At 35.7% G+C, this 12,007-nt stretch overlaps 1 protein-coding gene across 8 annotated transcripts in view; it reads right to left on the minus strand.

Moving 5' to 3' along the window:
• Positions 1-12,007, minus strand: part of ago1 (argonaute RISC component 1) — a 70,460-nt gene that overhangs the window by 8,448 nt on the left and 50,005 nt on the right. For all 8 annotated transcript variants that reach the window (XR_015510591.1, XR_015510590.1, XR_015510589.1 and 5 more), the window contains 4 exon segments: positions 9,260-9,444; positions 7,545-7,704; positions 4,767-4,857; positions 354-548 (listed from right to left, as the gene is read on the minus strand). Coding sequence is in view for 2 of the 8 variants with exons in the window: in XM_087286145.1 (XP_087142271.1) it covers positions 354-548; positions 4,767-4,857; positions 7,545-7,704; positions 9,260-9,444 (631 nt within the window). In the remaining 6 variants the exon portion in view is untranslated.

A 12,007-nucleotide genomic window follows, 5' to 3' on the forward strand; every position in this document is an offset into this window, starting at 1 on the left:
TTAAATGTACTTGAAATGTACGGGTCAGATACTTTTCTTAAGCATGCTATGTATTTAAAAATCTGAAAATGATGAAAAGCAGCAATTTACATAGACAATAAGAGTCTTGATAATCCATCAGCATATTAACATGATTTCTGAAGGATCATGTGACGCTGAAGTCTAAGTGATATTTACTGCTTTTACTGTATATTTGTGTTTTTAATCCAAATGCTTGATTGAATTCTGCTAAAATCCTGATTTACATCACAGGAATAAATCACATTACAGTATTTTAAAATGAAATCCAGCTATTTTTTAAATAATAATAATATTTAATGTATTTTTGTGAATTTTTAATCAAAAGGCTTTACTTGTGGCAGCTGTCCTTCTGGTACGCCGTCCCTGTAGAAGATGATTCTCGTGGGCTTGAAGCGGGTGGACTTGTAGAACTGGATCAGTAATTCTCTCACCATGTAGGACAGATCTTCAATAATCTCCTGTCTGGGCCGCTGGACTCGAACTGTAGCGCAGTATCTGCTGGGATGAGCGTCCATACTGCCAACAACCTGCACACACACATAAACATCACATGAGGATAGATGATGCAGAAAATCATCCAAAAATCCTGTATTGCTTTTTATTTTATTCATTTCATTTGTATATATTAAATAAAAAAAACATTTAAGGTCAATATTATTAGCCCCCTTTTTTCAATTGTCTACAGAACAAACACGGTTATACAAATCATTCATGTTGTCTCAAAACAAATTGATTAAGTTAACTTCGTTGTTTTTACAAATTTAAGTGAATTGAACACAATACAATGTTGTCCCCTAAACATCTAAAAAGTTGTTGATTCAGCTCATTTTAAATAATTAGTCTGAACAAGCAGCACAAATCCCTTTTTGTATGTATAAAACAATATTTTACTTTAAATTTTTATTAATATTTATAAATAATATTTATTTTTTAATTACATGTTAACTAAATATTTCTAAAAACAAAACAACATTTTTTTAAATTGGAAAAAATTGACCTAATATATGAAAACAATCAATATTTTTTTACAATATTTTTACATTTTGACATAATATTTATGAAAAAAAAATTCCTTAAAATATTAAAAAAATGTATTTAATATTTCTGAAAACAAAACAATATTTTTACTTTAAATGTTTTTATTTTTACAAAATTTGACTTAATATTTAAAAAATATATATTTTAATCAAAAAATTTTTAATTTAGAAAAAGTTTGACTTCATTCTTTTTAAAAACAAATCATTATTTTTACTTGAAATATGTTTTTATTTTTTACAAATTTGACTTAATATTTCTAAAAAAAAACAATATTTTTAATTTTGAAAAACAAACAACTTAATATTTCTGAAAATAAATCAATATTTTTTCTCAAAATATTTTTGCAATCTTTCCATTTTGACGTAATATTTCTGAAAAAATCTTCATACTCAAAATACTTTCATTCTTTTATTCTGATTTAATATTTCTGAAAACAAATCAATATTTGTACTTAAAATATTTTTATTTTTTTAAATTTTGACTTAATATTTAAAAATAAACAATATTTTTTTAATTTAGAAAAAAACTGACTTAATATTTCTGAAAATAAATCTAAATTTTTACCTAAAATAGTTTTATGTCAATGTAGCTTTATATCAATGATTTTAAATTCTTTTTACATTTTGGTGTAATATTTCTGAAAAAAAAAAAGTTTTTATTTTTAACTTTTATTTTGACTTAATATTTCTGAAAACAAATAAATATTTTTACTCAAAACATTTTTACAATCTTTACATTTTGACGTAATTTCAAAAAATTTTTTACTTATACCTTTTCATTCTTTTAGATTCTGATTTGATATTTCTGAAAACAAATCAATATTTGTACTTAAAATATTTATATTTTTGTACGAAGTTTGACTTAATATTTCTGAAAACAAATCACTATTTTTACAATGTTTTTACATTTTGATGTAATATTTCTGAAAACAAAAATATTTTTTCAAAATGTTACTTCAAATATGTTTACATTTTTTTTTTTACTTAACATTTCTGAAAACAAAACATTTTTTTTACTCAATCCCCCGGTTTCACAAACAAGGTTTAAGGCTAGTCAAGACTAAATTGCATGTTTGAGCTGTCTCAACTCAAAATAACTTGCGGTGAGATGTCTTGAAATGAGTCAGTATCAATTTTTTTGTCTCCAGGTGCACAACAGTAAAATATTTTTTTAAAGCCATTTTTATAAATGTGTCTTAAATAGCCTAATTTAACCAAGGCCTAGTCCCGGCTTAATCTAAGCCTTGTTTGTGAAACTGGGCCAATTTGTTTCCATTTTTAAAAATCTGACTTTATATATTTCTGAAAACAAACATTTTTACTCATTTTGACACTAAGTATAAAATATTTTTTTCTTGCAATACTTTTTAATTGTTAAAGTAATATTTTTGAAAACAAACCTATATTTCTGCTTAAAATATGTTTTCATATTTTTAATGTTTACATTACAATATTTTCATTTCAACATTTTTAGAATCTTTTTACATTTTGAGATAATATTTCTGAAAACAAAAATATTTGAATTTTTTTTTTAAAAACAGTTTACTTGAAATAATTCAAAAGAAAATGCTTCTTGACTTAAGGGACCATGACACCCCCCACTTTTGGTTCAAGTCTAACTTAGAATATTTAAAAAAAAAAAAGCATCATAATGAACGTGGAGCTCCGCGATCAGAGGCAGGAGTGGGCCTGGCCAGCAGAGCAGGGGAGGAGGAGGGGAGCGAACAACTGTTGTCAGTCGGTTCACAAAATGAGACACAAACTGTGAGAAGACGCATGAGTTTATAGTTTACAAAGTTAAAATGCAAAGAAATAAACAGCAATTTAATGCCCTGCTACATTTGTTATTCGCAATTTCATACACACAACCACAATTTATATCATCATAAAGATAATCGTGTTCATATAAACACTATAAATGAGGACTTCTCCCTCAATTCCCGGGTCTGAATGCAGACTCAATGCACCAGGTCTCTTGCCCTGTCTATTTTAACCATTAGCCCTGCTGGTAATCTAGAGGATTTAGGTAAACACAGCAGCACGGCGATGTGTCTAAATGTGAACGAACTCCTGATAAAAGACAAAGTCCGCCATTCTCCAATTCTCATACTGCTCTCCTGACAAAAATGCTTGCTGCACACACACAGCTTTGCTGTATCGGCCCTGACAGCATCGCAGGGAAAAACATGCAACAAACCCTGTGGATCATGGAAACAAACACATACAAGCCTTCATGAACAGCTAAATACTGCGTGCCGTGGGTTCGTTGACGCGTCTCGCCCAGTCATCAGGGTAGGATCTCACAGCTTGGCACTGGCAGGTCTGCTTTGCTTTCAGAAAGCATGCACGGTCATGAATAATTAAGAAGCCGGCTCTTCTCATAGGATAGGAAAACTCAGCTATGAATAATAATGAGAAACCGACGCTTCATCTTTGAAGATAAAATCAGCTGACCAAAGCTCAAAATTACCCAGTTTTCCCCACAATTAAAGCTGACAGGTGCTAAAATTGTCTTGACTGATGCTCAACACACATAAATCTGTTAACATCTCAAAAAAAAAAGTGCTCGAGGGTTTCTTAAGAGATTTTACATATTAGGAAACAAGACAAAAACTAAGAATGAACATTTTAGTTTTAATTTTGGCCTAATATTAGAGTTTAGGACTAGAAACAAATCAAAAACTCAAAGTAAAAACAAAAGTCTCATAATTTAATCAGGAAGACTAACTAAGATTTAAAAAGACTAGGCAAAGATAACATCCCAAACAGTTAAAAAATACAGGAACACCACATTACAACAACCTTTCATCAGTCCTCGCAACATAAACAATCACATGCATCCAACACCACTCTCTTTATAAAGCCTTCAATTCACCCAAAAGACACAATTCTATCTAGTTTCAAATCTCTTTACAAATTATTCCAAGGTTCACAATAAGAAATGCAGTTTTGCAGTGTGTGTGTGTGTGTCTGTGAGTATGTGTGTGTAGAGAAATCTGCCGCCCTCTGGATGCAGAAGAGAAAAGAGCATCCCTCCATCATCAATGCGCTCATATCCGCCGCTGTGACTCAGCTCTTTGTCATCAGCGTTTAGTAAAAAAACAGCCAGTTACAAGTGCTTGCATGTGCTGGGCGGCAGGTGACATCATTTCCTGCCCGTCTGTGACTCATTTTCCCTTTTCAACACTCCCATGACGCCCTGCTCCTCCTCCGCCTGTGTTCAGTGCAACAGATGGGCGTAATTACAGCGTGGGACGAAAATTAAAGTACACAAACTAACCATACTGATTTGGTGAGTTCACATTGCTAGTTTTGTGGTGAACAACTCATCTGTGGACATCATTAAGAAGAAAATAGTTGGCCCCTGTGATCTAAAAACCTGAAAATGCAGCTCCTGTTAGTTTTCAGTTGAATTCTCAGATTAGATCGGTCTGAGGTATTGGGCGTGGCTAACATACTTAACCACACCTATTCAGCTGTCGGACAACAAACAGAAATGGTGAGGAGGAGGAGTCTGTAATAACTCTCCCCAAACCTTTTCCCCAACTTTCTGAAATACATACTTTACTACATCCAATCAGCTCGCAGTAGAAAAAACAAGCCACACCCACTGTTTTCTAAAGTTTTCTATATTTAGAAAAGTTTGACTGTGTATGTGTGTGTCTGTGTGTGCGTGCGTGTATCTGTGTGTGTGTATGTGTGTCTCACAGCAGTAATAGATGGCTTCTTCCCATCACCAGCCGGCGGGTGTGTAACATCTGCCCCGAGGAAGATCACGGGCTGCTGAAACACTGCTGACCTGTAAAAGAGTCACAGCAACTGTTCAGAAGGGCTGCAAAAATTAAGAGAAATATAAATTTGTAGGGATGCACAACTTGCTGAATTTTGCAATTATATATATATATATAAATAATATAAAAGTTTAGCTGTGCCTTTACAGAATGAACACTGTGCTACGTCTGACAGATCGCACTTTTAAGTTTTTCTTTTCTTTTTTATTCTTTTATAACACATTTTATCTGTTTTTATAAATAATTTTTATTATTTGTTTTAATTTTCTTATACTTGTTTCTTTTATTCCTGTTTATGTAAAGCACTTGAATTGCCTTCTGTCTATGAAATTATGAAATGTGCTATTTAAATAAACTTGCCTTGCCTTGCATATATATATATATATATATATATATATATATATATATATATATATATATATAAATATATATAAATATATATATATACTGTTGAAGTCAGAATTATTAGCCCTCCTTTGAATTTTCTTTTCTTTTATTTTTTTAAATATTTCCCAAATGATGTTTAACAGAGCAAGGTTCACAGCATGTTTGATAATATTTTTTTCTTCTGGAGAAAGTCTTAATTGCGTTATTTTGGCAAGAATAGAAGAAGTTTTAAATTTTTAAACACCATTTTAAGGACAAAATTTTTAGCCCCTTTAAGCTATATATTTGTTTTTTGATAGTCTACAGCAGGGGTTCGCAAACTTTTCAGCCCGCGACCCCCAAAATGACAAGGCCAGTGATTGCGACCCCCAATATCCTCTGAGGTGGTTATAAATACCGAAACCTTGCATGCCATGGTGCACACACACCAGTATACTCAAGTATATTCTTAATTTAATTTTTCTTAATGTATGTGAGTGCTGTAAATGCGCCAGAAAGTTTAACCTGGTGTTATAAAATCAATCTGCTGCATCTGACGCTATTGCTGTGTCTTTATTATAATGTAATTACCCCTGGAGTCACAATCCAATAGAACTATCAGCTACTATAGTAAAATATACAGTATATAGTAACTATAAACAATTATATTTTCTCTTCAGTAGGTTATGGATAAAATATGGTAATTTTTATGGTTTATTAAAATAAATCAGTTATTAGAGATGAGTTAAAAAAATTATCTCTCCGTTAAACAGAAATTGGGAAAAAATAAACAGGGGGGCTAATAATTCAGACTTCATATATCTGACATATATATAAAATAAAAAGTAAACTAAATTCATTATAAAATAAAAATTTTGAATGAATAATAATTAATCAGATTTAAATCACCTGATTAAATGACATTTTACAATATATTAACAAAGAAAACACTTATTTTTCAAAAAACTTATGAAATTAGCATTTTAGGGCAAGCTCACACTACAGTTGCCTTGAAACATGCCAAAGTGCGCTTGTCCACCTCCCCTCTCCCCGACGGCCTGCACTCACACTGCATTCTACCTTCTGAGCTGGAGCACACATCGATGACTCGTTGATTGTTGATTATGCGACTGTGCATATTGCTTTAGTTTTATCATTTTGTATTATTTTTTTAGTCGTTTTGAATGCAGTGACTCGCAGTCAAATCTTTTGCTGAACAGATCTACCACTTTTGAAACTCATAAATGTTCATAAAAGTCCTCATGCTGCAGGTAGTAGGGTGTTTGCTGAAGGTGCAGCTGTCCTGCAGAGAGGGGTTTGCATCTTTAATAAACTTTAATAGTTTGTGTTCATTGAAAATTAAGAATGATTAATAAATCCATACGAAACAGCCTCTTAAAAGTCATGTTGTGTTATCAGTTTCAGGCTCAGGTGCACTTTTCACTCACCCTACAAGCGTACTGTGCCAAGCCCAATCGAACCACTCTCTGACACACCTGCAACCGGGCCAGGGCCGGCCAACTGAACTGCGCCTGGGCATGATTCGGAGCATTCATACTTGTAAAACGAACCAGGAAACGAACCCAAGCACAGTTCGGATAGCCTAGTGTGAGTGCACCCTTACTGTATTATTATAAAAAATATATATTTCTAAAGATGTACAATTTAGTCAAAATGTTGTAACTATATACTAGAATGACAAAAAAAAAGAAATAATAAAAATAAATAAAAATAATAATAATAGGGTGACACGGTGGCTCAGTGGTTAGCACTGTCGTATTACAGCAAGAAGGTCGCTGCTTCGAGCCCCGGCTGGTCAAGGTATTATTTCTGTGTGGAGTTTGGATGTTCTCCCATGTTAGCGTAGGTTTCCCCCACAGTCCAAACACATGCGCTATAGGTGAATTGAATAAACTAAATTGGCCGTAGTATATGAGTGTGTGTGTGAGAGTGTATGGGTATTTCCCTGTACTGGGTTGCAGCAAGAAGGGCATCCGCTGTGTAAAACATATGCTGGATAAGTTAGCGGTTCATTCCACTGTGGTGTTACTTGATGAATAAAGGCACTTAGCCGAAGGTAAATAAATGATAATAATAATAATAAAAATAATAATAATAAATATCATTACTGTTGTTATTATTACTGATTTAGTAGTTATTTTAAAATACTGTATGCTGAAATCAAAATAAAATTATTGCAGGAAATTAGAAATAGCATTATTGCAACGTTTATCTTGTATTAGGTGAGCTTTCCCTTTAAATGGCAGCTGCATCACAGTGTAATTGTATTGCTTTTGGATTACCCATGCAGAACCTGAACACATCTCACCGTTGATGCGGCACGAGGATGTTGTTGATGCCGCCGAGTTTGACGTTGATTTTGAGGCAGAGGTTGGAGAGCGTCTGCGGGGAGGTTTTTACCACGTTCTTCACCTGCACACACTGAGTGGCCATTCCTAGAAGAGTGTCTCCAACACGCTTCACTTCCGCTGCACAGAGCAAACACACACATTTATTATCAGTGTGAAGACCAGACAGATGCTGATATTAAAGAACTCAATATATCATGATAATGAACATGCATAATGATATCATGGGCACTTCAAAACACTGTGGATAATTACTTATTATTGAAGCTTTTACAGTGTTTTTAAGAACATTGAGATTGTCGTATTAGTGGTTGTTCATCACAGCACCAAATGCTTGAAGACTTAATATGCTATTTATTTTCAAACATTTACATTCTCTCATGGTAATCTAGCCTACGACATAAAAAAATCCTGTAACAATTTATAGGCTTCCCACCAACAAGAGGAGAACATGCAAACTCCACACAGAAATGCCGACTGGTCCAGCTGGGACTCGAACCAGCAACCTTCTTGCTGTGAGGCGACAGTGCTAATCACTGAGCCAACATTTTGTCATGATTTGGAATTTAATTAATTAAAAATGTTTATTTCCTCTGATGCATATATATATATATATATATATATATATATATATATATATATATATATATATATATATATATATATATATATATATATATTTTTTTTTTTTTTTTTCTTTTTATATATATATATAAATATATAAATATATATATATATATATATATATATATATTGTTACATATTGAGTAACATTACTTTGACAATGCTAGTGTGTATTGTTCTTGTGTGTGTTGTATCCTCTATTATCTGTCTCCTTCTCTCTCTCCACATGAGCGGAGATCAGGTGCAGCTGTGAGAGGGGCGGCGCCAGCTATAAAAGCACGCTGTTGATGCTGCTTGTCGAGTTCTCTTCCTGTTTCCCCTTGCTGTTGTGTGTGTGTGCGTGTGTGTGTGTGAGCAGACGCTCTGAGTTCTCTGTGTGACAGAGATATCTTTCTGTCTGAAACCTTTTTCCAAAGTAATCTGGTGAGATACTCTGTTAAATACGGTAATAGGACGGTAACTTGCATTAGCGGTGGCTGATGGATTAATGCCTTTCTACAATCCTGTTTCAAAGTCATCAGGTGAGATACTCTGTTAAATACGGTACTTGGATGGTATCCTGTGTTAGCTGTGGCTAATATTTACCTACTGCTGAATTATCAAAGGGAAGGCCCTTTTTCTTTTGTCCCATTTTCTCATTTTATATATATATACACACATATATGTGTGTGTGTGTGAAGAGAGCAATAAACGCCATTTTCTGACATTTGGATTTTATTATTATTGAAAATCACTGTTCAGATGCATCTTAATCTATGTGGTAATTGCTGCCGTTAATAATATTTCAGAATGTACATTTTAGGCCGAATACAAAATGTCTTTTTTCACAAATCGGGATATCCGCCAGACCAGTTTCTTTACAAAGTGCGATATAACAGTTATAGAACGTTCAGGATGCAACGTGAGCTCAGCATCCCCTGGGAACAGAGTCACCGCCGGTGAAGTGCAACAAACAAACATCTTGATAAAAGCTTCAGCAATTATTTAAACTTTCTTAATGAACTTTTTCTATTTCCAGCAGAAGGCTAGTCCAGGCGAGTCTGACTCTTACCGTAGACGGGGGTTTTCCCAGGCAGGATGACAATGATGAGCTGCAGTCCAGAGTAAGTGTTCTTCAGGTGTCTGAACATGGGCTCCACGCTGTCGGCCCCCTGAGCGTACTTACAGAAACACGGCTGACCCTGAATTGGCATCCCGGCATCCTTTGAGATCTTGCGCAGCTGGTCGGTGAAGTTCCTAAGAAAGAGATCGTCACTAATGTTACTGCTTGCAAAAGTGTGAGCAAAAGTGGCCCTTCTAAAAGTAGTTACTCAAGAGTAGCGAGTATTACATTGTTAAAATTATTCCACCTTATACTCTGACGATTATTACTGTGATTTAATTTTCCTAAAGAGGACCTATCATGTAAAAATCACTATCATAAAGGGTTTAAACACATCGTGTGGTAACAGTATGTGAAAATAACAAGCCTAAATTGGTAAAAATAAATGAATTTTTTTTTTTTTATAATTACACTGGTGAAGCAGGGACACAGTAGCTGTCGCCTCACAGCAAGAAGGTCGCTGGTTTGAGCCTCGGCTCAGTTGGCGTTTCTGTGTGAAGTTTGCATGTTCTCCTTGTATTCGCATGGGTTTCCTCCGGTTTCCCCCACAGTCCAAAGACATGCGGTACAGGTGAATTTGGTACTGTATGAGTGTGTGTGTGAATGAGTGTGTGAATGTTTCCCAGAGATGGGTTGCGGCTGGAAGGGCATCCGCTGCATAAAAAACTTGCTGGATAAGTTGGTGGTTCATTCCGCTGTGGCAATCCCGGATTAATAAAGGGACTAAGCCGACAATAAAATGAATGGATGAATATAATCACACTTGATTTAACACTTTGACATTCTCCCTTTGTACATGTCATCAGAGGGGGAAAGCCCCGCCCACTAGTGACCATCTGTCCCACATTAGCATAAACTGCCCTGAATGGGAAGCCGCAACCTGCGATTAGAGTTTTGAATATGCCGCTATGCTGATGCAAAGGCGTTTGTAGCTCCGCCCTCTTTTGAAAAAAAGCGAGGGGCAAAATATCATTTAAATTTAAAGGAACAGTCACCAAAACAGTAACATTTGGATCAAAGCCTAAAAAGGGCCGTTTCAGAAAGTTGGTTTGTGAGTTATTTGAGCTGAAACTTCACACACATACATGCACGCACGCACACACACACACACGCACACACGCACACACACACACACACTCACACGTTTGTTTTTGTGAAAAGTGGGGACATTACATAGGCTTGCATTCATATTATACTGTCCAAACCGTATATTATATTGCCCTCACCCCACCCCATGCCTAAACCCAACCATCACAGGAGACTGTGTGCAGCTTTACTCTCTGATTAAACTCATCCTGTAGGATTTATAAGCATTTTGAGAAATGAGGACGTCACCAATGTCCTCATATTTCACCTCCTTTTTGTAATACCCGTGTCATACCCATGTCATTACACAGATTTGTGTCCTGATATGTCACATAAACACATACACACACCCACACACACTGTAGGGACATCAGAGACTTGTTTTACATCTTGTAAAGAGGGGCATAATATGTCCCCTTCTAAAGCCTGGTTTATACTTCTGCGTCAAGTGATGGGCGTGACCCACAGCATATGCAACGCGCGTAGCTGTGCATTTATACTTCTGCACGCTGTTTCTGTTGCTCTGCAACAACACTTCCGAAACGCTAGTTGGCAGTGAGGTGTTTATGTTCCTCTGTGTCAAGTTTCTTCGATGGTGTTTTTTTTTTCTGAACGCTCCATTGATGTACAAGTGTCATGATGTACTATGTGTCCATGCGTAGGCTGTGCCGTAGAATACGTGTGCGCTTGACGCAGAAGCATAAATCAGCCTTAAGTCTGAGTCTAATTGTAAATTTAATTATTTGGCATTGACTATACATTTAAATAGACTAAGCTGACAGAAAGCAGGCTGATGTTTTTAAATTTGGAGCAAAATTGGTGAAACATAATAGGCAAAAATCCTCCCTACAAGTCTCCCTACATCAGGGGTGTCCAAACTCGGTCCTAAAGGGCTAGTGTCCTGCTGAGTTTAGCTCCAACTTGCTTCAACACACCTGCCAGGAACTTTCTAGAGCTGTTTTAACAACGGCGCCAGTGCGCTCAACACACACCAGCTGTAGGTGGAGTGGAGAGTGATAAGGCCAATGCGGTGGAAGGGGATGATTGGAAGGCCATTATTGGTACTGGCTAATGAACGGAATTTGGTCAGGACACCAAGATTACACCCTTAAGTCCCATAGGATTTTATTGACCACAGAGAGTCAGGACCTCGGTTTAACTTCTCATCCAAAAGACGACCCCACTGACACTGTAGTGTCCCCGTCACTATACTGGGGCATTAGGATTCACACAGACTGCAGGGTGAACGCCCCCTGCTGGCCTCTCTAACACCACTTCCAACAGAAACCTAGCTTTCCCATGTGGTCTCCCATTCAAGTACTGATCAGGCTCGGCCCTGCTTCATTGAGTAACCGGTCATGAGCTGCAGGGTGATTTGACTGTGGCAAACAGGTCACGACTTCAGCATCATTCCCACCACAGGACAATACTCTGCCTCTTTTCTCACTTTTGCACACTTGTTATGTCTGAGAAAATGTAATTAAGTCGCTCAGCTGTCAGAACATAGCAAACATAGTAAGTGTATTTATGCCTGCATGCAATTTGCTGTTCTACACTATAGAACCACATATAAAAGCCAGAAACGTTTTCCTAAAGCGTTAATGGTGCCAA

Source organism: Danio rerio, chromosome 16 (assembly GCF_052040795.2).
Source record: "Danio rerio strain M-AB ecotype USA chromosome 16, GRCz13ab, whole genome shotgun sequence".
NCBI classification, from domain to species: Eukaryota; Metazoa; Chordata; class Actinopteri; order Cypriniformes; family Danionidae; genus Danio; species Danio rerio.